General features: G+C 62.9%; 2 protein-coding genes across 2 annotated transcripts; both read right to left on the bottom strand.

The window, feature by feature from the left end:
* Positions 1 to 1,198: 1,198 nt before the first annotated feature.
* LOC141941168 (uncharacterized) lies at positions 1,199 to 21,262 on the bottom strand. Its single transcript, XM_074863437.1, has 32 exons — positions 20,711 to 21,262; positions 17,462 to 17,569; positions 15,907 to 16,062; positions 15,078 to 15,209; positions 14,772 to 14,963; positions 14,607 to 14,690; positions 14,371 to 14,489; positions 14,087 to 14,201; positions 13,727 to 13,813; positions 13,291 to 13,406; positions 12,965 to 13,109; positions 12,644 to 12,750; positions 12,479 to 12,530; positions 12,150 to 12,281; positions 11,944 to 12,075; positions 11,429 to 11,685; positions 11,189 to 11,312; positions 10,830 to 11,024; positions 10,367 to 10,522; positions 9,496 to 9,716; positions 8,984 to 9,161; positions 8,527 to 8,673; positions 7,925 to 8,323; positions 4,762 to 6,282; positions 4,266 to 4,346; positions 3,942 to 4,028; positions 3,735 to 3,826; positions 3,344 to 3,429; positions 2,701 to 2,767; positions 2,410 to 2,573; positions 1,979 to 2,113; positions 1,199 to 1,769 (listed from the first exon to the last, which is right to left on the bottom strand). Exons 1-32 carry the CDS (start codon positions 21,128 to 21,130, stop codon positions 1,534 to 1,536), a joined length of 6,243 nt encoding a protein of 2,080 aa, XP_074719538.1. The 5' UTR covers positions 21,131 to 21,262; the 3' UTR covers positions 1,199 to 1,533.
* Positions 21,263 to 21,546: 284 nt separating this feature from the next.
* On the bottom strand, positions 21,547 to 22,547 carry MYMX (myomixer, myoblast fusion factor). Its single transcript, XM_074864837.1, has 2 exons — positions 22,016 to 22,547; positions 21,547 to 21,750 (listed from the first exon to the last, which is right to left on the bottom strand). Exons 1-2 carry the CDS (start codon positions 22,245 to 22,247, stop codon positions 21,548 to 21,550), a joined length of 435 nt encoding a protein of 144 aa, XP_074720938.1. The 5' UTR covers positions 22,248 to 22,547; the 3' UTR covers position 21,547.
* Between the last annotated feature and the right edge of the window lie 3,295 nt (positions 22,548 to 25,842).

The following is a 25,842-nucleotide window of genomic DNA, read 5'->3' as shown; positions in this document are numbered from 1 at the left end:
GGGGGGGCCCCTCAACAGAGCACCCTGCACCCGCTGCTCCCTCCACCGGGCCCCTCAGCTGCTCAGGAATGAACTGGCGCCTGCCCACCGGCTGCTCTCCTGGTATGTGAGGCTGGAGCTGTGAATGCCGTGCCTCGGCCTCCTCCCTGCCCCAGCCAGGGCTGGCCCCCTCCCAGGGCATCCCCCCCAGCCCTGCCATCCCTCTCGCCTCTTCCCATTAAGGCAGTGCAGGCAGCTGAGCTTCGGTGCTGGAGGAAAACGGTGCCGGAGCCAAGAGGGATGAAGCCAAGTGGAGGGTGGGAAAGCACAGGGGGAGCACAAGAAGCACACCCCCACCCACATGGCAGCAGCCCTCGCTGGCATTTCCTCCCACCCCTCACTGGGAGCATGGAGAAAGCCCCTCTGCCAGTGACACCAGCGTGCCCACCTCCACCTCACTGCCTGTCCCCAGACCCAGGGACACTGAAGGAGGGAGAGGGGGTGGTGGGAGCATTTTTGCTCTCGCAGCCCTTGCTGCAGAGCTGGGCTGCAGCCAGCACTTCTATTTTAAGCCCCACACTGTGTATGAGGAGGCGAGGGGTGTGCGCAGCCAAGCCTCGCAGCCCGACGGGGAGAGGCCCTGGTACCAACAGCCCTGGAAACTTCCCCTTCTCCCCCTGGTACTAATGCACACTCAGGGCAGGTTGGGCCAGCTCCTCTTCCCCCTTCCCAGTGCAGGCAGGAACCAGGGCAGCTGAAGCTGGCATAGCCTGGTGAAGTTATTGCAAAATATCTGTGATGCAGGAAGCCCTGAGGGTCCGTCCACACTCCCCTGGCCCCCTCCATGGCATGTAGCATCCACCTGCCATGACGGGGGCGGGTGGCTATCCTGTGAGAGAGGAAGGCTAGGCAGGGCAGGCAGGGCTGTGCAGGCAGGAGGATTTGCTCTGTAGGCAGCAGCTTCCCTGCTGTGCTCCTGCAGCAGGGAAAAAGGGCCCAGGTGCCCTGTGGGATTAGATGGGCTGGGTGAAGGCACAGAGGAATCACAGGACAAAGCATCACTGTGAGAAGCACCAGACAGCTAAGGCTTCACAGGACCGAACCCCGCTGCAGGGCCCCCCCTCATCTGAAGCTCCCCCCACCCCTTAGCAGGAATCACCTTGCAGAGCCCCTCTCTTCCTGCACTGACAGGTGCTGCTGGAGGAATAAGCTCCCAGACTAAGCATCTGCTTGTTTTTTAATAAAAACAACCATCCCACCCCACCCCTGCTTGTGCTGCATGTCGGCAGGACACCCGGGGAGCCAGCGGCACTCAGGGACAGCACCTGGAGGGCAGCAGGAGGGGTGCTCAGCGCCAGGCTGAGGCCGGGGGCTGCAGTGGCTGGGGCGTGGTGCAGCCCCGGGGCCAGCTGGAGCAGAGCCCTTGCTGCAGCCTCTCTCCCCCCGGGAAGGCAGCGAGCGGTGAGCTGGTGCTGGGAGCGGAGACCGTGCCAGGATGGCACCCAAGAGGGGGATAAAGGACAGGCTAGGGCTTTTCTTCCCCTCAGCTGGGGCTCACTCCTTCTTCCCGAAGAACTTCTTGAAGACGGATTTGTTCTTGGGACGAAGGGGGCCAGGGGTCTTCTCGCCCAGTGTGTCCCGTGGGCTCCCCGGCCGGGCCACAAAGGAGTGGCAGCGTGCCCGGGGCACGGCCGGTGCTTGCTCCTCAATGTAGAGCGTGACTGAGTAGCTGCTCCCGGCTTCCACGGACTCCTTGGGCACAGCCACCGGGGCAATCTTCTGGTAGGTGGCTGCAAGAGGGAGCAGTCACTGGGGAGGGCAGGGTGCCAGCAAGTGCTGCTGGCCCCCCAGAGCCCTCCTCGAACGGGGGCTGCAGCCCAGGGCATGGGGATGTGGGAACCGGTGGGTGCTGGAGCAGCATTGCACCTGTCCTCGGGTGTCTGTGGGGACAGGGACACTGGTGCCACCTCCTGGCAGTGACAGGAAACCAGGGCCGTACCTGAGGTGAAGGAGTAGGACCTCCTCTTGTTGGCCACCAGCCCATAGTCGTCTTCGTGGCAGCTGTTGTCCCATATCCCGGGAGACCCCCTGGGTGACCACTGCTGCTGCCTGTGCCCAGCCCCAGGAGCATCCTCTGAAGCAGAATGGAGACATGTCACAAGGCAAGGCCACCACAGGACACCCCTGTGTCAGCCCCAAAGAGGATAGGGAAATGTGTGGTTATCCCAGTATCCAGGAAGCGAAGGGAGGTAAGTGGTCCTTCCCCCAACCCTATTCCTGGGCACAGGGCCCTGGGACTCCTGGCCCAGACACCACCAAGTTCAAGACTGACACACAGCCTTCAGCTTCCTCCAGTCAGCTCCCTTGCACCTCTCTGGGTTGGGGAGAGGAGTCAGGAGACAGCAGGAGCCCAGCCAGGCAGAAAGTCACCTGCTGATGCCACAGCCTCATCGGCTAAGCCATCCTGGCTGCCCAGAGGTCGCTGCAGCCAGGTGTTTGAGTGGGGTAGCACCACGATCTCCTGGCTCTTGGTGGTCGCAACCTGATGATGTCCCTGGAGGTGGGAGCTCCCAGGGCTGGAGACCTTGCTGAAACTGGAAGGTAGCAGAGATTTAGCAAACCAGACTGGCCCACCAATGCCCTGCTGGAGCAGCACACACTGGCAAGCATGGGAGAGATCTGTAACAATGAGACCTGGCTAGCCGGCTTCTGGCTACTCACCCACCAGCACCACCGGTGCCCTCGACATGCTGTGCCGCCGCCTGGAAGTAATCCACTTCGGGGAAACCTGGGGGCACAGCAAACATCCTGCTGCATGCTGGCAGCACACAAGACTGTCCCATAGAGCCAGCCCCAGCTCCGGGTGCCTGTGCTACATGGCTGGCCCCTCCGACCTCCTGCTGTAGCGCCTGCTCTTGGTCCTGCCAGCCAGCTAGCCTAAAATTTCATGGTGGGGCCTGAACCTCCTTGGGTAAGGGTACAGCAGCAGGAAGACCTCAGTATTACAGGTCTCCTTGCCTGGAGGGCAGGCAAGGGGTTTCCAGGTCCCACAGAGGAGATGGAAGAAGACCGAGGCGCAATTATAATTTTCCTGACACTGGATTTTTGCTGCTGAGGCTCCACTGACGTCAGCTGTGCTATTCCTGATTTATAACTGTGTATGTGGTGTGAAAACAAAGCCTCCAAATCCTGCCTGGCAGAGAACTGCTGTTCCCAAGGCAGGTTAGGAAGATGCATAAATCAGAGACAACGCTGTGCTGCTGCTCTTCTGACCCCCCCATGTGTCAGAGGGCTCAGCAGGGACTGCGCACCCATGGTAACTGCATATAGCTGGGCCCCTGATCTGCCAGCAAGGGATGCTCACCTGAGTTTTGCTGCAGCTTGGAGACCCATTCATTCATGAGGGGCTGGGAGGGGGCCCTCAGGAGGTACTCGGAGCCATCCCGCAGCCTGCAGGGGGAGAACAAGCCAGCAATGAGACAGATGTGGGGTACAGATACCACAGCCCCCACCAGCCTAGAAAAGAAGGGAAGCAGGTGAGAAAGAAAGAAGGGAAGCAGGTGAGAAAGAAAGAAGGGAAGCAGGTGAGAAAGAAAGAAGGGAAGCAGGTGAGAAAGAAAGAAGGAAATCCTCATCTAAGCACTGGACTGATCTGGCCCTGGGTGAGGGTGCTGGTGCACGTCTGTCCCAGCAGGGACACATTAGGGAGTGCTGTGGCTATGAGGCCCTGGCTGCCCTGGGTTGGGGTGACTCACTGAAGCCTGAAGCAGTTGGTCTTCTTGGTGTACTCAGCATCTGGGGTGCAGACTGCCCCGGAGAGGTTCAGGGGAAGGGCCACCACGGAGCTCTGCAGCACAAGGAACAGCAAGAGCAAGGGTTGGCAGGTTCTGCCCTACCTGGCCACCAGCCCCCCATCCTGCTGCCAGCCCCCTCCCATGTAACCCCGCTCTCCCCCACCACACCTTGAGGCTGTCCCTGCGGTCCTGGTAGAAGCACAGCGTCTGCCGCATCAGCACGGCATGAAAGAGGCTCCAGGCCCGGCAGTTGGCCTGTGGGATGCAAGCAAGGGACAGCTGTGATGCCAACACGTTTGGGAGAAGATAGGCAGTCCCTTGCCACTCAAAATGCACCCCAGCCCCCGTGGGCTCTGCCCTCCCAGCATGTCCAGCAGCACTGCCATGGTAGTGCCAGGAGCATCCCTGGCTTCACTCCTGCCCCAAAACCTGGATGCCCCCCCCATGTCCCAGCACCCCAGTCCCAAAGGAGCCCCACAGCCATGCCTGTACCTTCCTCCCTCCTGTCTGCAACACGTGTTTCCTTTCCAGCGTCCCCTCCATCATCTGAAACTCCGTCTTACCGGGAGAGCCCTGCAAGGGGACAGGGGGTGAGTGAAGCAGTGCTGGGGCTGGCAGTGCCAGCTCAGCCTCCAGGCATCTGACACAGGGAGCATCTAACCCATCCCTGGCGGGCGATGCCAAGGGGGGAATGGGACAACAGGAATAATTTTCTGCACCTGGGCAGGTTCTGGACTGTTTGTAGGCTTTTGGGGTGAAGTGCTGCCTTGCTAAGGCTGAGGGCTGGTGGGGGAATGCATGCTGCAGAGACCCCCAAATTCAGCACCTAGCTCCTCCCTGCCCCACCAGCTGGAGCAAAGGGGCCATCAGAGTTGGGAAGTCTCCAAACACAGGTCACGTTTCTGGAGCAGGTAACCCAGCTGTTGCCTGGGGTGTCCCCAGCCCCCTGCCTGACCCTGAGGGAGAGCCCCTGGCCCGCAGCTCTCACCTTGCTGCCCTCTCTCTCCTCTTCCCCATGCCTCCGCTGATCCCAGGCGCCGGGGCCATCCAAGGGGGTTGCAGACACCAGCGCCTCCACGCAGGGGGACACCCCGTGTCTGCTGGGGCTGCCACCGCTGCTGTGCCCCGCGCCGGGGCTCTTCTCTCCAGACGGGCTGTGGAGGAGCCGGGCGGCAGTGGGGAGGGTGAACTTGGCCACTAGCACGTTGTTGGCCGACGAGAGGATGAGGGGCCCACTGGTGGTGGCGTCAGGGCTGGGCAGGCTGCCTGCCCCGCTCCCCGGCCGGTGGTGGGCATGGCTGCCTGCTGGCAGGCTGGGTGCCCGCCGCTCACCCGCCCCATCCCAGATGGCCTGCAGCTCCTCCTCCTCTTCTTCAAACTGCCTGTGGGCAGGGTGGCAAACCTCCCCAGAGCCCAACACGGGGCTGGGGAGCCGGGGGGACCCCAGTGCCCACTCGAAGACAGAGAGCTGGTTGGGGGTCAAGGGGGAAGCCGGGGACCCTCTGGGCTGGCCACTGCTGGCTGGCCACTGTGCGCGGGTAGTGCTGGGAACGGCTCCTGCCCTGCCTGGGATGCCGGCAGGGGATGGCCCAAGCTCCAGCCATGCAGCTTCACGATGCCTGGCCCTGCCGGGGCTGCCATCCTGGCCCAGCCGGGCAGCCAGCTTGCCCCCCTCCCTCCCCACCCTCTCATGCAGCACACCGACACGGGAGGGCCGGCTCAGCCTGAAGTCCAGGAGGTCTTTACCAGCGCTGTCGGGGCACCGCGAGCTCCAGCACTCCTCCCCAGCACAGTGTGCCTTTTGCTGGCTGTAGCTGGGGTTGAAGCTCACCTCCTCGAACCATGTTCCTCGCTCGCTTTTAGGGGACATCCCCAGCACCTCACTGGGCCCCTGGGGACTGTGCCCATCCACATCTACCTCCTCCTGCCATCCAGCCCCATGCTTGCCTGTGGGCTCCTGTGGCCTCACCCCCCCGCCCTGCCTCTGCTCCTGTTCCTCCACCTCTTCCCGCCATGTCGCAGCCCCTCTGTGGCAGCCCAGGACCACCGTGTCCCGGGGTAGGTCCAGGCTGAGCACGGAGCCCAGGGAAAGGTGTGGGCACGGGGTTTTCAGGTCAGGGAGGTGGGGGTCCCGGGGGGCCACCCCGCACTCAGCATCGATGTCCCGCACCAGTGGGTTCCTGACGTAGAGCAGCAGCTCCCCAAGTGGGGGTCCAGCCATGGCTGCCCCCGGCTCCCCCTTCCTCCGGCCACACTTCTGAGGCCACGTGTTGCTGGGGCCATGGTGCTCCTCGGGCGCGGGCTGCAGGGAGCCGGTACCCATGATGCCCTGTAGTGTCAGCAGGCGGGCCTGCTCAGCCCGCTCCCGCCGCTGCAGGCTGTTGAAGAGGGAGCCGGCCCCAGCCCTGGGAAGGGTGTGGGAGGCAGCCGGCATCCCGCCACTGGATGCCAGAGGGTGGTGGGCAGGTGGCCGCTTGGTGCTGGAGGTTTTCCGGGCCTCCACCTGTGCCTGAAGACACAGAGAAGGAGAGAGGGGTGACCTCCATGGCCAGAGCCTCCACCATCCCATGCTGACCGCTCCCTCTCTATGGTGTGACCCTGGGCAAGCAGGGAGCCAGGGGGGCAGGTAGCCAAAAACACTCACCAGTGGCAGAACTGGGAGTGGCATGGCTCCACCTCAGCCCCCCAGGGCTGCTCCCACCCCAGTGCAGGCAGGGAATCCCTGCCTGTGATGGAGTCCCCCAGGTGTGGTGCAGTGGGGGCTGCCTGTGCTCTTCCCTAGCACCACTGTCCTCCAGGCCACCGCTTTTGGGTGGCTAATGAGACAACAGTCACTGCTGCCCATTCCTGCCAGCCCTGCATGCCCCCAGGCAGCAGAGCAGGCAAATGCAAGGGCAGGGGCTGAGCACAGCCCCTTCCCTTCCCCTTCCCTGCAGACACCCTCTCCAGACCAGCTGCAGCCCCTCTCCTAGGTTTCCGCAGCTGCCAGGATGAAAGCAAAGGGCTTTGCCTGCAGGAGCTGGAGCAGTGTCCCTCTGTACCCCTTAGGTTGGAGGATGCCCATTACCAAAACCCTCCTGGCAGCTCAGCAGCCCCTTGTCCTGCCTTGATGCCCTCTGGCCTCTCTGGCCCCCTGCCCTCCCCCTTGGGCTACCCAGCCTGGCTGCGTGGGGGCCCGACTGCCTCTGGGACTCATCACACACAGGCCTTTGTGCAGGCTCTGCAGTAACAAATGGATGCAAACCCCAACAAAATACCAGGCTTCCAGCCCCCAAGTTACAAGCCATGCAACCTGGAGCGAGCTCCCCCCAGAACGTGCACCCTCACATGGCCCCATCCACCCTTTCCCCCTTCACTCAGCTGCATAAGGGACTGCTGCTGCCCCCCAGCAACGGAGCAGGGAGGCTCTCCAACCGGCTACCAGTTTGCCGTGCCTCCCGTGGCCACCAAAACCACTTACCCAGGGGGCCAAACTGTGGCCAGGCCCATCTGAGCCCCCTCCTGTCATGTCCCAGCATCCACACTCTGCCCACCGCACTGGGAGCATTTCCCCTCTCCCGAGGGACCACTGCTGGCAGGGCACAGCGGCATGGCCAGGAGGGTTGGTAGCTGGGGGTTCACGCCATGCAGCCACTCTGCCCGGCATGCAGCCTCCCCCAGGAAAGTTACCTCTTCCACCAGCTGGTGAGGCGGCTTTCTCTTTCGCTTTAAACTACCCCAAGTGTTTCCTAAAAGCCCCTGGCAACGCTTCCAAAAGGTTTTACAGCCTGAGGGTTTAGTGGTGGGGAGCTGAGCAGGGGGGAGAGAGAGACACAGAGAGAGTTGAGGGCAGAGTGGGCAAGGAGCCACAGCAAGAGAGCGCAGGCAAAGGGGGTGGTGCAAGCTGGTCCTCAGCCCTTGGGCATTGCTCAGCATCAGCACAGCCAAAGGTCCCTCTCCTGAGACTTGACAGAGCCCCAACACATTGCTTGGAAATGGCTGGGGGTGGGGTCCCAGCATGGGGGCTACCCCACAGCCCTCAAAGCCTCCCAGTTTGCATGAGGGCACAGCTCCAGGGAGCTGCCCTGGCTGCACAGCAGTGGCTGGCCCTGGGACAGGCACTGGGTGCTCACCCATGGCTCTGCCAAAGCTGCCTACCATCCCCTACGTACCGTCCGCAGCGTCTCCTGCCCCGGCTGCTCGCTGCCAGCCACCGGTTGCACCTTCTTCTTCTCGCCCTTCTTGCCGATGCTGAGGATGAGGTTGACTGTGCCCCCCAGCCCGCCAGGGCCCCGTGGTGGCAGCAGCAGCGTGGAGGTTTCAGCGGGATCCCAGATGACAGTCTCCTTGGGGGGTCCCACACTGTGGGGTGTTGAGCTGCTGGGGTCCCCCCAGCTCTGCTCCACTCCCGATGGGGCATCTGAGAGGGGTGATGCCAGTGGGGACATGGCCACTCCTGCTGGCAGCTGTGGCTCTGATCTTTGCATGGGCTCGAGGAGGGAGCAGGGAGTGAACTCCACTGGGCTGTGGATGTTCTCCAGCCGGGGCTGAGAACATGGGGCACACTGCTCCTGGCGAGAGAGGGAATGTGGAGGAAGGGCTGCTGGGGCCAGGCACTTTCTCAGGACACAATCTTCACTTTGTCCTGCCTGAACCCCAGGGAGTCCCACAGGTATTGCCACACATCCCTCCCCTACTTCTCCACCACCACTGTGACCCTCAGCCTCGAGGCTGGTTCTGCTCCCCAACAGTCTCAATGGGGCTGGGTACTCACTTGGCCGGTGGGGGATGTGTCCGATGGGCTCTCCAGGTCCCTTCTGTCCTCCTGCTTGCTCCCTGGGTCCCGCTGGTGCCTCTGTGCTCTCCAGCGCACCAGCACCCAGCCCAGCATGCTCTGCAGCTCCTCCAAGCGCTCCTTTATCTGAGGGGAGGAGAGATGCTGGACAGCCTGCAAGGACTCCTGGCCCAGGGACACTGGCCCTACCAGGGCACCTCACTATGGAGGAATTTAGGAGATTTTTGGGAGCAGGATACAGTCTGTCACATCACCTCAGGTCTCAACATGCATTAATGGCTGGGTGAAACCCCTTCCTGCCCTGAGGATGCATGGTCAGCCCTGTACCACTTGCTGGGGCTCTGCGCCCGCACCTTGCTCTCTCGTCCTGGGACTCTTCCCAGAGGATTTTGGAGGGTGCTGAGGGTTTCCCCAACCCCATTTCTTCTGTCCTTACTGTTGCACTCAGGTAGTGCTCCTCAGACACCAGTTGCTGCCCCGATGCCGCCAGTGCCTCAAACTCCTTGAGCTTCCCTTCAATCCTCCTCTCCAGCTCCTCACATGGAGTCTCCGGGAGGCCGTGGCCGCTTGGGCTTTCAGAGAAGATCTGAGCCCGTGTGTCCTCCGTCCAGGAGCTGTAGGCATATGAAAGACAGGCTGAGGAACAACCCAATACCTCCTCAGCCCTGCAGGCCCCCGGGAAGCCATTCCCATACTCAGGGATGGCTGGAAGCAGCTCACTGGGGTAGCACAGAAAGTCTGGTGGCATAGGGAAAGTTGCTGTGGCACTGCACCACAGCAGGCAGCCCTGGCACAGCCCTTCATTCCAGGCTCCCCATGGTCTTGCCTGGCTGCAGCTCTGGCACTGCCCATGTACTTGTCAGCAGCCCATGCTCCGGCAACGCCATGCTCTCACCAGCTCCCTCCCAGCCACCACAGAGACAGCCCCGACAGCTCATTGCCACTTACATCATGGCTAAGTAATCCTTGAAGAAGTGCCGCAGCTGGCTGGCCTGCTGCACGTGGGCCCGGGTCTCCCGCAGGAGCTCCTGCAGCCCTGCCCAGGCCTGCAACGTCCCCTGCACCTCCCGGCTGATGGGGCACAGCCGAGCGGGGCAGAGCTCTTGCAAGCGGGCAGCTGCCCTCTCCAGCTCCTCCAGCTGCCCCTGCAGGGTCTCTGACACCGCACGCTAAAGATCACAAGGCAGAAAAGGTTCAGGATGCATCCAACCCCTCTGCACCCAGGCTGGACTCCCCTCTGTTCGAGGATGGAGGGGAGGATGGAGGGGAGGATGGAGGGGAGGATGGAGGGGAGGATGGAGGGGAGGATGGAGGGGAGGATGGAGGGGAGGATGGAGGGGAGGATGGAGGGGAGGATGGAGGGGAGGATGGAGGGGAGGATGGAGGGGAGGATGGAGGGGAGGATGGAGGGGAGGATGGAGGGGAGGATGCTGGTGGAGGGGCTGCAGGGAGCAGGCAGAGCCACCCTCAGCGGGGAGGATGGGCAGAGCGGAGGGCTGCTTGGTTTCCCCGCTCTGCTCGCATGAGTCACCTCCCCACTGGCGGGAAGATGAGCGAGGTGCTGGCAGCCGGGTGCTGGCAGCCGGGCGCTGGCACACGGGACCTGACGCAAGCTCTCTCCCCTTGCCTGGCCTGGCAGAGGGGAGTGGAGTGGGGCAGGGCTCAGCTCTGCTGGAAAATTCCAGCCCAGCCTGCCGCAGCGTGCCAAGGCTTACGACACCTGGGCCCTTGGGGCCAACGCCTCCCCAGGATGGCCCCAGCCAGCTGGGACACCTCCCCACCACGGGCACGGCTAGCCACGGTGCTCCTCCGGTCTCACCTCCATCTCCTGCTGCCGGCTCAGCAAGCCCTGCAGCCCCTGGAGGTCCTTCTCGCTCTTCACTGCGGTGAAGCCGCTCTCTGCTTGGGCAGTGTCTCTAGCCAGCGCCTCAGCTCTGCATCGAAGGGCCTCCAGGCGTGGGGACACCTCCGCCACCTGGATGGGAGGGGTGGAGAAAAAGAGATGAGCCCCGGCATGGGACCCCCTCCACCACCACTCACCATGCAGCCCCAGTCCACCCCAGCCTGGGGGCACCCTGCTATGCGCCTGCAAAAGGGCAGGGAGCACCAGCCACAGGAGGGACGGGGACACCAGCCTCACACAGAGCGGTCCCTGTGTATCCCAACACCCCCTTGTTCCAGTGGGACTAGCCGAGGTGCGTTCCCCGTCCCAACTAGCCACATGTCCAGCTGCAGGTGGACCACCCAGCTGCATCCCCAGACACACCATCTCTATCCCTTACCAGGCGCTCCAGGCTCTCTGTCTCTGCAGTCACCTCCATGACCCGTTCCCTCTCCTTCACTGCATCGTTCAGCATCTCCACAGCCTCCTGCAGCTCTCCCAAGGGGTGGCTCATGACCTCGCTGCTCGGCAGCTGCCCGGCCTGGGCTGAGAGCAGGGGAAAAGACCCCTGCAAGCTGCAACGCCCGCTCCCTGGCTGAAGCCAACAGAAACACGGGGCATGAGGGAGATGGGGAGTGACCCCCCAGGCAGCTGGGCCAGAGTGGGGCACCCATGGGGTCTCCCTGCCAGCCACAGACCAACCCTGGGCCAGTCCCAGGTGCCTGGTGATCCCAAGGGATGCCTGGCCCCACTGCTCACCGCTGCAGGTCCCTGCTGGCTCCGTGCCTCCTCCTCTTGCAGGTCCTGCAGGAACTCGGACAGCACTAGGGAGTCACGCAGGTCTGCCGCCCGGCGCCGCAAGGCTGCCTGCACGTGTGCCAACCTGTGTGGACAGGTGGCCGTCAAAGGTGCTGGTACCCTCTGCACCTCCTAGGGGCAAGCATCCTCCTCCCAGACCACCTGGAGACCAAAGAGGAGGAACCTTCCCCCTGGACTCACTTCTCCTCCACCATCTCCACCTTCCTCTGCATCTTCCTTGCTCCCTCATGCTCAGTGGGTGGCTCGCCCGCTGCCTCCTCCCGCAGTGCCTGGAGCTTGAGGCCGCACAGCACCAGCTGCCTCTCCAGCTGGCCTGTCTCCTCCAGGTCCTGCCGCAGCTCCACCGGGCTTCTCATGGTGGCTGGCTCCGAGAGTGACCCAGCCACAGCTTGCAGCCACCGCTCGGCCCGGTCCAGCTCCCCCACCAGCCTCAGTGACTGCAAGGACAGCAGGGAGCCCATCAGCCTGGCTCTGAGCCACCCAGGGGAGGCAGAAGCCATGCTGCCACCAGAATGTGGGTACCTGGGCCACTGGGCGCTTGGGCAGCACAGCTGGAGCAGCAAGGCCAGCCGAAGATGTCGCTGCCAACACTGCAGCTCCTGTCCCCATGGGCACCAGCCTCACTTGTCAATACCCAGCAAACTGCTGCGATCGGGGCATGACCCTGTGCCCACCCCAGCCCTGCCTCCATGTACCTTATCGATTTCCCGCAGCACAGCGCCGTTCTCCTGGTGCTTCCTCTGCAGGTCCTCCCACAGCTCCCCCAGCTCCTGCAGCATGGCCTCTACCTGCGGGCTCCCCGTGGGCCCCACCAGCATTGGCCCCTCCTGGGAGGCAGGCAGGGCGGTTAGGATAGGCCCTACCCAGTGTACCCCCTCACCCCACACTCGAGGGGACTCACCCGGAGCACAGCCCTGGTGCTGGGGTCCAGGGGCTCCCACTGCGTTTGTGCTGCCTCCAGGCTCTCAACATCCTCCGCTGGACACGGGGGGACTCCAGGACCCATGCTCTCCTTCGGCAGGGACACAGTCTGCTGAGGAGCAGGGAGACATGGTGCATTAGTGCCCAGACCAGGGACAGGTGTGAGTGCACAAACATGCATGCCCACAAGCAGTGGGAGGGGGTTGGGAAGGGGGTCCCCCTCGACACTGGTTCCCCTGGCTGGGCTGGGAGCAAAAGGAGCTCTTGGGGAGACATTACTGTGTTCACTGCCCAACAGACATCCTGCACCTGGGCCTCTGGCTGCTGCATCCCCCACTCAGACTCTGCCTCTCTTCTCCTCCTGTGGAGAGAGGGTTAGTCAGGACTGCAAGGTCCCCCCTTGCACAGAGGACCCCCATCCACATCCCCTCCAACTACATCTCACTCCCCACAGCCACCTCCATGAGCCGGTACCTTTTGCTGTCCCTGCCATGAAGGGGCTGCCCTGCCACTGGGGAGCCAGGGCTGCTCTCCTTCCCTGTCCCGTGCTCTACCATCTTCCCCGGCATGTCCTTCAGCACCTATGGCAGAAAGGCTCCCATTTCTCCTTTGCCAGCCCAAAGCACGCATTGCTTTGCCCTGGGCCTGGCACTTATCACCTCCTGTAAGCAGTGGGGCCAGGTCACAGGCATGCTCAGCTTGGGCTTTGCCCAACTTCTGAACTCCTTTCCCATAAGCTCCCCTGTCTTCCTGAGGCAGAGGTGCTGGAGATGCCTGGAGGAAGGTAGTGCTCACCATGCTCCCAGGACCTCTCATCCATTTGTCTTTTGCTTCCTTCCTGATGGCCCCACGGCCACTATCGTCTCCTCGGGGCTCCACACTTGGAGCCACAGCTTCGCCTGCCGGGGAACTGCTTGCCAGCGCTGGAGCCTTCTCCGTCCTGGGAAAAGGGCACAAAGAAGGTCCAGGGGCACAGAGGATGGAGAAAAGAGCAACCTTAAATGGAGCTGATACCCCAGAGATCCTGCCAGGGACTAACCCAGGTCTTTCCCCAGTCCTCTGGCTCCAACACTGGGGGATCAGGGTTGAGACCCTGGGGCTCCTGTCGGGCTGTGCCCTACCTCAGCACCTGCTGGAGCTGTGCCCAGCTCTCCTTGACGTCTCGGTGCTTGGGGGTGACTTGGGCTGCCAGGCTGGGCTGCAGGCTGAGGAGCTGGGACACGGTCACATCCAGCATCTGGAGGAGAGACAGCAGCCAGGGAGTGATGACAGGGCTGGTCAGGGACAAGCCACTGCGGCCGTGGTGCAAGTGCGTGATGGCAAGCCACCACCAGCCCAGCCCGGACAGGAGAGGCGGTGAGTGCCAAGTCTGGTCCCTCACTGCCCCCAGGGAGGCTCCCCTGTCCATCACACAGCCGTGGCCACCTCACGCAGCTGTGGGTGCCCACTGAGCCCCCAACCCTCCTGGTGCCAGGGCTGACCTGGGAGGACACACGTCTCCCCTCTGTCGGGATGCTCCCCCAGGGCTCAGAGGATGAGGCAGAGCCTTGCACTTACCATCACCTGGCTGGCTATGTCCCTGACATCCCGATCCCGGCACGGCTCGCCCTCTCCTGGCTTCCCTACACCGCAGATGCTCCTCTGCTGTAAGAAGAAGCTGCAGTCAGCAGCGGGAGAAGGATGGGGCCCTGCCCTCAGCTCCAGCAGCAAAGGATGCTGCAAAGCTGCACTTGCCACTCTGGCTCCCCTTCTTACACCAGTCTCCATCCCCCAGCTCTCTCCCCAGGCCCCAGGCTGAGGGTACTGGGACCACAGCAGCCCCCACACAGGGGATAAGTGTGGAGTGTTACCCACCCAGTTTCGCTCTGGCCATGCAACAGCCCTGCACCAGGCTGACCCTGACTCCAGTGCTGGTACCTTGGCGTGGATGGCCCCGAGCAGGGTATCTGCTTGCTGGAGGAAGGCAGCCACCTCCAGGGCCAGCTGCAGAGCCTCATGGTGCTCCTTCAGGGTTCCCTGCAGCCGCAGCCACCTGCGCAGGTGGAAGGGAGTGGATGAAGGGCAGCTCATGCCCCTCATGGGGAGCTCCGCAGAGCTTGGGCAAGGGGAAGCAGGAGGGAGGTTCAGGGGGTCCTGCTTCCCAGTCTATCAGCTCCCTGTGCCTGGCTTGCCCTTGCTCAGCCCGTGCATCCTCTGCTCACGTTTTGTTGAGGTGCTTGCGCCGGGCTGAGATGCTCCTGCTCTCACTTTTGCCTTGTTTCTCCAGCTTCTGGGCCAGGCTATTCAGCTCTTTGTGCAGACTCTGGAACTGCTGCTCTTCCTGGCCCAAGCAGAGAGATAGACATCAAGCATCCCCCCTCAGGGACCTGCACCATGCCCCAGCCTTGTGGGGTTTGGGGTCCCCGGCACACCAGCAGTCCCCCCAGCAGCCTCTCACCTGCTTCAAGTCAAGGATGCGGCGGGTGAGCTGGATCTTGTCTGGGCTTTCCTGCAGGAGGGCTGCCAGGGAGGGCTTCTCCTCCTGGGCCAGGGGAGGGTGTGAGAAGGCAGGGGGACAGCCAGGCTGTCCCCCTCCCCGGACCGCGCTCCCTGCACCCCACACCTTGTGCCTGATCCATGCCTCCAGCTGCTCAGCTTTCCTGTTGAAGTCCTGCAGGCTACGCAGCCCCCCCAGGGCTTTGCTCTGGCTGGCGGCCGTCTGCTTCAGGAGCTGCCACTGGTCCCGCAGGGCCAGCAGCTGCCTCCGCACTGCCTCAGCGCTGGGGCTCGCCCGCCACATCAGCTGCTCACCCATCTGTGGGGCCAAGGGACCCACTCAGCATCAGGGGCTCCCAGGACCCTCCACTGCAGAGAGCCCAGGGACACGGGTGCTGCAGGGAATGGGAGCCGTGCCGCCACCTGGCTTCACCTGGTTGAGCTTTATCAGCGTGTTCTCGAAATCCTTCATGTCCCGCTGCAGGGTTTGAGCCACCTCCTCCCAGTCCCCGAGGTCGCAGCCATCCTTCAGGTCCCGCAGCTTGCCTCGCACCCAGCTCTCTGCCTGCAACATGGGAAGAGCCACGTGGCCGGGTGCCTCTGCCAGAGCCCTGAGGATGCGGTTTTAGGGACCCAAACCCCTCTGAAGCCATGACAGTGACTGGAGGGCACACTTTTAGCTGACAACCCGTTCACTCCAAGCACCAACAGGCCAGCAAAGGGGTTCAGGACGGCATTGGTGGCAACAGGGGTGGGAAGGCGAGCTGCATCCTGCTTCTTTCCAGCTTCTGCTCCAGTCCACCAGGAGAACCCAAGCCCCACCCGGGCAGGCTAGACCAGGGGTCTCTGTGCAGTACATCCCTGCACAAAGCATTTCTCCTTGCACCCTGCTCCCTGGAGTGCCCGTGCTTCCCCTCTCCAAGCATGGCATGGAAGCAGCCCCCCATGCCATCCCCATTCCCATGCCACTGGGGAGGGACAAGGGCTGGGAGAAGGAGGAGGAGGATGGGGGACGGGAGGAGCGTGCACACGTGGGGAGGAAGCAGGGCCCTGGTGCGGGCTGACCCCCTCTCCCCAGGGCCGACAGCCAGAGAGAGGCGGCCAAACATGATCTCATGCCACAACCACGGCTCTGCTCGGGGCCGGGAGTTCAGCCCTCCCCGCCACGCACCCCACCCCACAGCTCACATGAAAGGCTGTCGGTGTCCTCCCCGCCCCACTCCCCACACAGCCCCTTGGGCAGGCACCTCGGCTGGCCTCACCTGCATCATCTCCCGGTTGAACTGGGCTACCAGAGGGCTCAGGTCGAGGAGCGGGGCTGCTCCCATGCTGCTTCGCCCACTGCATCTTGGTGCCATGACCGGCTCCTTGCCCTTGGGGGTCTCTTTCTGGGGTGATGACGCTGGGGATCCTGCCAGCTGGGGCAGGCAGCAGTGGGGGAGGTCAGCATGCCGTCCCAGGGAGCCCTCCCCATCACCTCCCAGGAACATTTTGGAAACCCAGATAAAGTATGTCAGCCTGCCTCATCCCCGATCCCACTCCTTCACTGACATATTTAGGGTTCTCTACCAGCACCCCGAGGCACAGTTCCTCTCTACCAAGGCCATGCTGGTGGCTTTCGCAGCCCTGGCAGGGAGTTGCCAGGCTGTCCCTCAGCCCTGGGTCACTCCAGGCTGGTGGGATAGCCCCCAGCACCTGGGCTGGTCCCCGTGCTCACTTTGAGAGGCAGATGCGGCGCTCGCTACCCCTCCAGCCTGAGGCTGCACATCTCTGCAAGGAGTATTTGTGTCTGCGGCATCCATTTGGTGTCACTCCAGGGGACACCGCCAGGGAATGGGATGGGGGGGGGGCCATGGGGCAGGTTGCCAATAAGCTCAGCCTGCCACTCCTTCAAGGGCACCCAGAGACCCCCATCCCAAGTGAGCAGTGGCAGGGGGCAGAAAGCACAGTATCTCCCCCGGAACTCGGCCTCGTGGTCGGCTGGTGCTGACGAAACCCTCTGTCAAGGCTCCAGCTCTCCCGGGGGTGACGGCGAAGGTCAGCCAGTGAAAGCACTGGCCTCCCTCCAAGATCAGCCCCGGGCCCAGCTGCAGGCAGCCCAGGGGACGGCACAGCTGCCCCGGGCACTCGCTTCCCACCCCGCTGCCCAGGGACAGAGACCTGACCGCACAGTAACTGCTGGCAAACATGAGCCTGAGCATCTCAGGAGAAACCTGAAGGTGCAGGGCTCGCTCTCTCTTCTCACTAGGCAGAAATTACTCCTGGGGCCAGCCCGGGGCAGCCCTCCCTCCCCGAGGGGGCTGGGTGCAAGCTGCCCTGCGGGGTCCCAGCCACCCCCCGAGCCAGCCAGGGAGCAATCTCTTGGGAGCCTGTGGAGCAGCGGGGTTCGGGCAACTGTTTCAGGCTCTCTAAGCACTCTGGCATGTGCTGCCCTGCTGACGGCATGGGAGTCGCTTTTCAAAGCCTTTCTGCCTAACCACAAGAACTAAAGAAATCCTCTGTCTTTTTTTTTTTTTTTTTTTAAATAGCAACACAGATTCTCAGGCCCTCCTGCAACTCTGGTATCTTCAGCCTCTTGACACAGCCTGGGCTGGAGGAGCCTGTAATCCAGCTCCCTTGGAAGTGCTAAAACCTCTGGGTGCTGGCCTGGGGGCTGACCCCTCACCCCGTCATGCCCAGCTTGTCCCCTCGCTCATTTAAAGTGGTGAGGCTCCATCTGCACCCAGGCAGACCACCAGCAGCTGCCCTCACTTGCTCAGCCCCACGCTGTGCCCCTGGGTCAGACACTCATAAACGGTGAGGACAGGGGGGACCTACCGCATAGAAGGGGGAACCTCTGTCCACTGGAGAGCAGAAACCACCGGCCCGGGGACTTCCGGCCTCCTGCTGCTCGTCCTCCGCATCCACATCCTTCCTGAGGAAGACCTAGACATGGGAAGACACAGTCATGATCCTGGAAGTGCTCGACACTCCCAGCAGTCGAGGAGATGGAAGAGTGTGCACCCACCTCCCCTGCCCTGGGCCAGAGGAGGCTGCTGGCAGTACCCAGACACTGCTTGCCTGGGCTCTTGCCCATCCCTCCTTATGCATGCAGGCCAGGCTCCTCTGAGCTGCAACTGCAGCTCCTGCTACGTGTTCAGCAAGTGGCAAGACCTCCTAAGATTGCTTTGCTCAGCACCTTCTCCATTTTAGCTTCCACACCCCCCACCTTTTTCCCCTTGAATTGTCTCCAAAGCCAGCAGAAACCAATTCAGTGGTCACCACTGGCTCCTGGTTGTCTAAGGATTCTTAGGTTCAGACCCCCTACGCTCCTCCAGGTCAGCAGGGCAGAGGTGCAAGGGCACATGAGGACATTAACTCCACTGGCACGAACCTGAATCCTCTCAGCTGCTGATCCCTGACTGCAGCCTGGCCGGGAGGCAAGAGTTAAGGGGGCAGCTGGCTAACAGGGAAGGGCTCCTGCAGATGGGGCTGGGTGGGAGCTGGAGAGGCAGGAGGAAGGAAGTCCAGGAGCTGCAGCCAGGCACAGAGAGGAGGTCCAGGATGAACTCCGCGTTACCTTATCCTTAATGGAGCCCAGCCCCACTAGGAGAGGTGCGTGGGACTGCTTGGATCATGCACAAGGGCAGTCACTCTCATCCTCTACAGATGTATCTTTTCTTGGGCTGTTGGATACAGCAGGCCAACTTCAGGACCTCCTTCCACTCCCTTCCCGGGGCCACCCTGCTGCCCCTGTAACAGCCGTTCAAGTGTGCACAGGGCAACACAAGGTGGTGGGCAACATGTGCTGCCCTGATCCCCCCTCCTCTGAGACCGCAACAAACAGGGTGGTGGATCAGCCAGAGCCGAACCCAGCCCACCACTGCTTGGACCACTCCAGACTGGGGACGGCGTCTAAGGGGGAACCAATGCAGACAAAGCAGGACTCCCTCCCTGCACAGAAAGTGGTTTTCTACTGACTGCAGGACTGCAGAAAAGTCCCAATGTGGATGGCAGCCCCCAGCACTAGAGCTGCTGCCACCAGAAAGGCTCAGAGCCCCACAAACAGCTCAACAACCCTATAACCCCTGGGAGACAACCACCACTGGACCTTTCCAGGGGCCTGCAAAGCTCAGCTGGTGGCTGCAGAGGACGATCACCATACCATGCCACAGCATCCTATCCCGAGCAGGAAGAGGGGGCAGGGAGAGAGGCTGAGTCACGGCCCGGCAGGCGCAGTGAGAGCTCAGTGTGTCTGTCAGAAGGGTGCCAGAAGGAGATGGCACCCCCCTGCCCGACCACAGGGCCAAGAGATTTGGATGCCCGTTTAGGGAATGGTGGGGAGCTAAATGTGAAGTGCTTACAGGGCATAAGACCCTAGGAAGCCCCTCTTTTGGGCAGCTGCATCCCACGCCAGCTGCAGCCTCTGAGCCGCCCCCAGGGCTCAGCTGTGGGAGACAAGCCTGCAGGTGACACAGGAGCTTTATTTAAAGTCCCCGTCTCACGATCTGTCAGCTGCAGGAAAACAGGGCTGCCGGCACAAGGATGACTTCATCCTTCCCACAGAGCTGCTCCACCGGGACTGCCCCCCCACCCTGGTCCCTCCGTCCGGAGCTGGGTCCTCGCTCGGGCAAAACAACAAACTCTCACAGCAACCCAAGGCTGGGAGGAGGAGCGGTGCCTTCCTCGGCATCCGTGAAGTGCTGTGCTAACCCGTCCCAGGACCCCAGGCTTCACGACATGAGCAAAGCCACACGTGAAACAAGAGTAGTGGCCTCAGCTGCCTCCTCTGTGAATGCTTCTTTCTCTCATTAAAAGAAAAATTAATGCAGCACACAGGTTTGCCGTGTTCCCATAGAAGAATAGGTGCCAATGACTTCCCACAAGCAAGAGGGGCAGGGCCAGACCCTCCTGGGCTGCACCGTGCTCATCCTGGAGGAGTCCCCCGTTCCTACAGGGCAGGAGCAAGGGGCAGACCCGGCCGCCACACTTGAGAAAGGCCTGCTGTCCCCTGTCCAGGGAACAGTGTTCCCTCCTCTCCTCCAGCTGCCGTCCCACTCAATACACTTTTCCCCGTACCCTGGCTCTCCCTCTCAAAGCTCCATCTTGCAGCCTGTCCCCCCTCCCCATCCTGCTCCACACCCCCAGGCTGCACAGGCAGGAGGGGCCGATCCTGGCAGCCTCCAAAGAGTCCCGCACCACACCACCGTGCCGAGCACGTGTCCCTACCTTATATGAAAGAGGGGAGCCCTCGTGCCGATGCCTCTTGGGCTGCGCAGACTCCAGCCACCCAGCGAGGAGCCGCCTGCATGCCGGAGGAAGCGGCAGCTCTTGTGAGGCCGTGCCTGGCCTTTATTGGCAATGAAGACGGGGGTTTTGGCAGTGGACTGTTGTGGCTCTCCCTAGCACTATCCCGCTGGGAAACCAGCTGTTGTGGGTCAGGGTTAAATCTCAAGGAGTTCCTGCCTGCTCTTGCCAGCAACGGCAAGGTCTCCGAGCTGCCTTCTGCCCCATCCCAGCCACACAGGGGGTCTCCCAGCCTCCAGGGCTGACGGATTCGGACCCCCATGCCTGCTAGTGCTCTGACCCAGAGGGTGGGATGCCAGGAGCCCTGGGTCGGGCTCCTAGCCTTTTCCTGGCTGTGCACGGCTGCGTGGCCCTTCGTGAGTCACTTCCCTCCTCCCAGCCTCGGTTTCCCCTCCGGTAAACGGGAGAGCAAGTTCCCAGCTTCCCGCACACAACTGCATCATCGCGGGCATCCCGAGAGCTGAGCCCTCCACAGCTCGGGCTCTGGGGCTGAGCTCTTCTGGGTCATCTTAGCCTTAGCGAAAACTTGTCACCAGCTTGCCCGCAAAAACCTCCGGCCCCTCCAGCCTGACGGCACAGAGAAGTGTGTGGGGGGGACGTGGGAAGAAAGGCAACTACCCCAGGAGCGAGTGCCGCCTGGAGGGCGTGGGGAGGAGGCAGCAGGGATCCCCTGCCGCGGCGCAGCCCCCTCCGGACCTCCCCATCCCCTGGCAGCCCGGAACAGGGAAGCGCGGGGAAGAGGGGGAGAGAGCAGGGGTGCGGGGTACGGGGAGCGCGTACCTTGAACTGAGCTTTCCCTGGCCTGCTGTTGTTGTTGTTGTGGTTCCTCTCGCCGCCGGTCCGGTCCGGGTCCCCGGGTCCCCCCGCGCCAGGCTCCCCATGCCAGTTGGACAGCGTGATCTTCTTAATGGAGCGGGCCAGGGAGCTGCGGTTCAGCGGCTCCTCGTCGGTCCCCCCTTCCTCGCCGGGGCTGGGGCTGCGGGGCTGGCCCTCGGGGGCGGCGGGGCCTGCCCGGGCTTGGGCCAGGTAGAGGGAGATGCGTTCGTTGAGGCTGCGGCGGAGCCCGCGGTGGCCGTCCAGAGCGGAGGCGAGGGCGATGCCGGGGCAGGCGTCCCCGGAGAAGCCGGCGGCACACTTGGGCAGCGAGAGCTTGGTGCTGATGGTGAAGGGCTGCACCTTCCTGGCCGTGCTGCCCGACATCCCCGCCGCCGCCGGGCAGGGCGGGCAGCCGCGGGGCCCTGCCCGGGCACCGTGGGGCGAAGCGGCAGCGCGGGGCCCCCGCCGCCCGGCAGCGCCCGTGATGGAGACGGCCCGGGCGGCGCCGGCTCCTTCCCCGAGGCGGGCGGCGGCGGCGGGGCCGCCCCTTCCCGCGGGGGCGCTCAGCGGGGCGGCCCCGCGGCGGGGGGCAGCGGCACGGGGGGCGGCCCGGCTCCCATGGCCGCAGCGGCGAAGGCGCGGGCAGGCGGGCGGGCGGCTTCGGCTGCCTGGGCGGGCCCCTCGCCCCCGCCGGGCCGCCTCCCCCTGCTGCCGGGGTCCCTCCTCCCGCGGCGGGCAGGGGAGGCGGGGGGGGAGCCGCCGCCTGCCCTGCCCTGCCCTGCCCTTCTGCCCCGGCCGGCGTCAGTCGTCCACCTTCTTGCGCAGGTTGAGGAGGCAGAGCAGGCAGGTGAGCAGGGCCTGGCGGCTCTCCCGGGAGCGCAGCCGGCGCCCCAGGCGGCGGAGCGGCGGCAGGAGCCGCCGGCGGGCCAGCGGCAGCAGGCGGGCGAGCAGGGCGCGCAGCAGCGGGGCGGCCAGCGGCGGGGCGGGCATGCTGCCCCCCGAGACTGCGGGCGCACCGTCAGCGCGCACCGTCGGGGCCCGCCGCGGCCCGCCGCACTCCCCCCCACCCCCCCGCCCCGAGGGGTCTCGGTGGATCGCGGCGGGGACGCCCGGGAGCTCCCCACGCTTCGGATCCTCCGGCCCGAGCGCGGTGCTCGGGGGGGGGCCTGCACCTCGCTGGGAGCGGGGGGGGCTGCTTGGGCGAGGCTTGGGGGAGAAGCTGTGGCGGGGACCGCTCTCCTCCCCACCTCTTCCCCTGGTCACTCTTACCCTCCTTGGGATCCTTCCCGCTCTGGGACACACCGCTCAGCCCTTTCTCCCGGAGGAGCCCGTGCTGCTCAGCTCCCCCCACCTGGACCTGCCACCAGCCCAAATGGCAGGAACAGCTCCAAGAGCAAGAGACAACAACAACAAAACCCAGCTGCCCATTTAAATGCCCCCTCCTCCCGGGCCAGACACATGCTCCCTGTAAGCGATACTGCTCCTCGGCCCAGGACCCCATTTGTCAGGGTGGCAGCGCTGGGGGAAGAAGGGGGGTGAGGGAGGAATAACATCTGCCCGCCACAGAAATGTGGGCTGGCAGGACGGCGTCCTGTTTCACTACAAGTCTTCGCTGAAGCCCCTGAGCAGGCAGCCAGGCCCAAAATATGCTCGCCAGTCATTCTCCGCCAGTGCCAGCAATTGCCATCCTGCTCCCGCAAGGGCCAGGAATGCAGACCAGGAGGACGGCCAAGGAGAGCAGGCAAGGGATACCCCAGGGCACGAAGCACCAAGGAACAGATGGGCGCTCCCCTGGGGGAAGAGCTGTGATCGGGCTCCACAAGGGGCTCCCGAGCCGGCTGGTAACCAGTGTCCCACGCTTTCCAGCTGTGCTCCCAAGCTGAGCCTGCTTGGGGCAAGCAGCCAGGGCCCTGCAGACCAGGGGAGCACAAGCTAGCCAGGGTGAGGGCGCCGGCAGGAAGGTCCATGGGTCACGTCTGTGCCCTTCCGCTTCCCTCCTGCGCCTAACCTTTGTTTTGTTCCTGGTGGCTGGCTGGCTTCATTTCCTCCCCTTGTTGTTCCCTTCAAAAACCCTGCCAAGGCCGTACTCTTGGCTCCCACTCAAGCAGAATTTAGGAGAATGAACAGGCACAAGGGACCGAAATCTACTGCTCTGTTTCCCAGCCTGCCTGATGGAAGCTGTCCCTTGCCCAGCGAGTCCCATCCAAGGGCGGTTAGTTCAGCCAGGGTGACCTTTCCCAGCCCCGCGGATTCCTCTCGGGGAGCCAGCCATGGATGAGGAAAGCAGGCAGGCCGTGCCTCAGCACAGAGACACCATGTGCCGAAACCAGAAATGGCTCCCCGACGGCTCAGCTCCAGGCCCGGGAGCTGCAAGGACCAGGGCTGACGTCAGCCCCTTGGGACTGGCCTCCCGGAGGCTCCCGGAGCCTCCCAGGCTCCGGGTCTGCTGCGGTCAGAGGGCTCCGGCACAGGCACACCGGGGAGTGGGAAGAGCTTGGGTAAGCAAGCAGGAGCCAAAGCTTTGCTGCGGCTGTGCCAGGGTTTTACACTTCCCTGGGAGGGAGCTTCTCCCCTTTTATTGAGGAGGCAGCGGGTGCAGTGCTTGGCCTGCTCTTGTGACTCCAGGGTTCACTGTGCTGCAACTGACCTGGGTAAGTCACTGCCTTGCTCAGTGCCTCGATTTCCTCATCAGTACAGCCCCAGCGGGAATATCCCTTCCCTGCGCAGAGAGTCCTTGCAGCATCCTGCCTCCGAGCGGGCTGGGAACCACTGGGATGAAAAGTGCAGTGTCCCAGGTCAGCGGTAGTGACAGCAGTGATGGAGGGGAGCGGAGATCTTATTCCCCAGGGAGCCTTGCCTATTCCTAGGAAAAGCTGTGCCTGAGCCGGGGGAACTGCCTGTCCTTCCCTGCCTGCTGGGGAACCCTGTCCTTCGGTCCCACGGGGAAAGGGAGGTGCCAGCTGGGTGCAGAGGTGTTACAGCACATTCCTGGGGGCATTGTGTCTGAGGGCTACGTGGCAAAGATACACGAAGTGTGGGGGGGTGGAAAATCCCTTGGGAACAAAGGGGCTTCAGTGTGTGGTCTCTGCAGAAACCTGCTCCTTCCCCGGGAGCAAGCACAGGTAACGGCAGGAGGGGTTATCTTGGTGTAAGAGCCAGATGCTTGCAACACCCAGCATTGGGCGGAGAGTGGGGCAGGGCTCATTTGCCAAGCTCTTGGGACTCATAGAGGCAGATTTTTGTCTCTGCCAAAAATGCAGAGACGTTGCCGAGCCACTTTCCCCATCTGGAAGGTCAGGGGCTTTAGCCTTCCTTCACAGTTGGGCAAAAGCACAGCCCAGGGAGGTGGAAGGATTTAACCCTGCTCCTCTGGTGAGTCAGGCACAGAGCTGGGAAGAGAAGGCAACCTTGAGAGAAAACAAAATCCCCCAGTATCTAACTCCAAACATAAGATTTAGGACACTGGAGTCCTGTGTGCCCATGTGTTCCCTGGGCCAAGGCATGTAGAGCCTTGCTGTAACCTCTCTGAGCCACGGATGACTTTCTGCACCTGCAGCCAGCGCTCACTCACTCTCTCTCAACTCTTTTTCTTGCCTATCCATCCCTCCTCACCGAGGGGCTCAAAATCCCTCACCAGGTAGCCGGTTTCTTTTTTGCCAAGTACATATCAAGGCTGCTTCCTTCCAAGCGTCCATTTTCTTTTTCATACCAATTGCACAACCAAGTATCCCCTATTTAATTGCCAGGGAGGGCTGGGATCCACTTCCAGAGCCCAAACAGGGACCGTATACCCCTCTGTAGCACTTCTTTCTCTCAGGTGATCAGTTAGCAGCTGCACATCAGCAAACAAGGAGCAGGAGATGCCCCTGGGCGGCATGAGGTGGGTATGGGGTCCCGGAAAGCCTGCGGATGAAGCACTGCCGGTGATGGGACAGCAGGAATGGAAGCAGCCCAGCTGCAAGAGCTGTCCTCAGGGTGGTGGCAGGACTGTGCAGAGCTGTCCTCTTCTCTTCTCCTCCCTGCCATCCTGTCCCAAAGCCCTGGGGATTTGTCTTGCCCAAAGCCCATCCCCTTCCTTCTTGCTACTGAGCAGGGGTGAGCTCACAGCCCACACATCCTCTGGGCAGATCCCTGGGCTGGAGCCAGCCAGTGTTCTGTCTCCTCTGGGAGAGGACAGCATGCTGGGAGGCCACCTCAGGGGAGGCATGGTTGGAGGATCAGGGGTGTGGGACACGCCAGCCTTTGGGCAGGACGTGGCTGTGCTACCTCCTGGTATGACCCATCTTGGTCGCTGCTGCCCATCAGTGAAGGGAAGGCCTTCTGAGCAGCTCTGTGCCCCATCAGCTGACAGACAAAGCTGGCATGGGCTTTGAGAGTGGGTCAGATCCCTGGCCTTTGCCTGGTGAGCAACCTGCCATCACCCAGCCTGCTCCCAAGCCAGCATCTCACTGCTTTGCTGGAGGCCAAGACCCTCATGCCACCTCAGAGGCAGGTGCAGGGGACAGAGCGACCATTGGCACCTGCCAATGCTTAAAGTGGCTGTCGCATGGTTAAGGGTCCAAAGGATTGAGCAGGGAGCAGGGATGCTGGGAAGAAGGGCATGGCCCTCAGGGATCTCTTCCACAAGGTATGCGAGATTTGCTGCAAATCTTGCTCTGGGCATAGCGCTGGGAGCTAAAGGAAATAGCGGGGGCGGAGGATGAGAGGCAGCCGAGAGTCTGTCCTTTGAGGCATCTGGCAGGGACCCAAGAGGGTGTTGATGGTGGGAACACCGGTGGCACCCAAGCACCCGGCCCCACGCGGGAGGAACACAAGCCATTCCTGCTGGGGAGGGACGCAAGTACTATAAATAGTTTGTTTAACACACCATGGCCAGGCCCTGGAAAGCCCCAGCCCAAGCACATTCCCTGTTGCTGGCGCTGAGATGGCAGCTGTTGAAAAAGGCCGAATCCAGCAGCTGCTGCCCAGTGCTCTTGGCCCCCACCGTGTGCCCCCAACCCTCCCGCTCCCCTCGCAGGGTGGCTGAAGCCATGGCATCCCCTGGCACGGGTGCCGAGGCTCACCAAGGAGGTGCCAGCTCTGCACTGGTGTTCACG

The sequence above is a fragment of the Strix uralensis genome, chromosome 3 (genome assembly GCF_047716275.1).
Source record: "Strix uralensis isolate ZFMK-TIS-50842 chromosome 3, bStrUra1, whole genome shotgun sequence".
NCBI classification, from domain to species: domain Eukaryota; kingdom Metazoa; phylum Chordata; class Aves; order Strigiformes; family Strigidae; genus Strix; species Strix uralensis.
Note: the sequence above shows the minus strand (reverse complement) of the source record. Positions and strands in the feature narration are given on the sequence as shown.

Coding starts and splice junctions, on each gene's coding strand:
- MYMX (XM_074864837.1), bottom strand. CDS start 22,247: ATGGGGTCCTGGGCCGAGGAGCAGTATCGCTTACAGGGAGCATGTGTC. Junction 21,751..22,015: donor CGGGAAGGATCCCAAGGAGG/GTAAGAGTGACC, acceptor GTGCGCCCGCAG/TCTCGGGGGGCAGCATGCCC.
- LOC141941168 (XM_074863437.1), bottom strand. CDS start 21,130: ATGTCGGGCAGCACGGCCAGGAAGGTGCAGCCCTTCACCATCAGCACC. Junction 13,110..13,290: donor CAGCTCCAGCAGGTGCTGAG/GTAGGGCACAGC, acceptor CCCTTTTCCCAG/GACGGAGAAGGCTCCAGCGC. Junction 11,313..11,428: donor GTGGAGATGGTGGAGGAGAA/GTGAGTCCAGGG, acceptor CTGTCCACACAG/GTTGGCACACGTGCAGGCAG.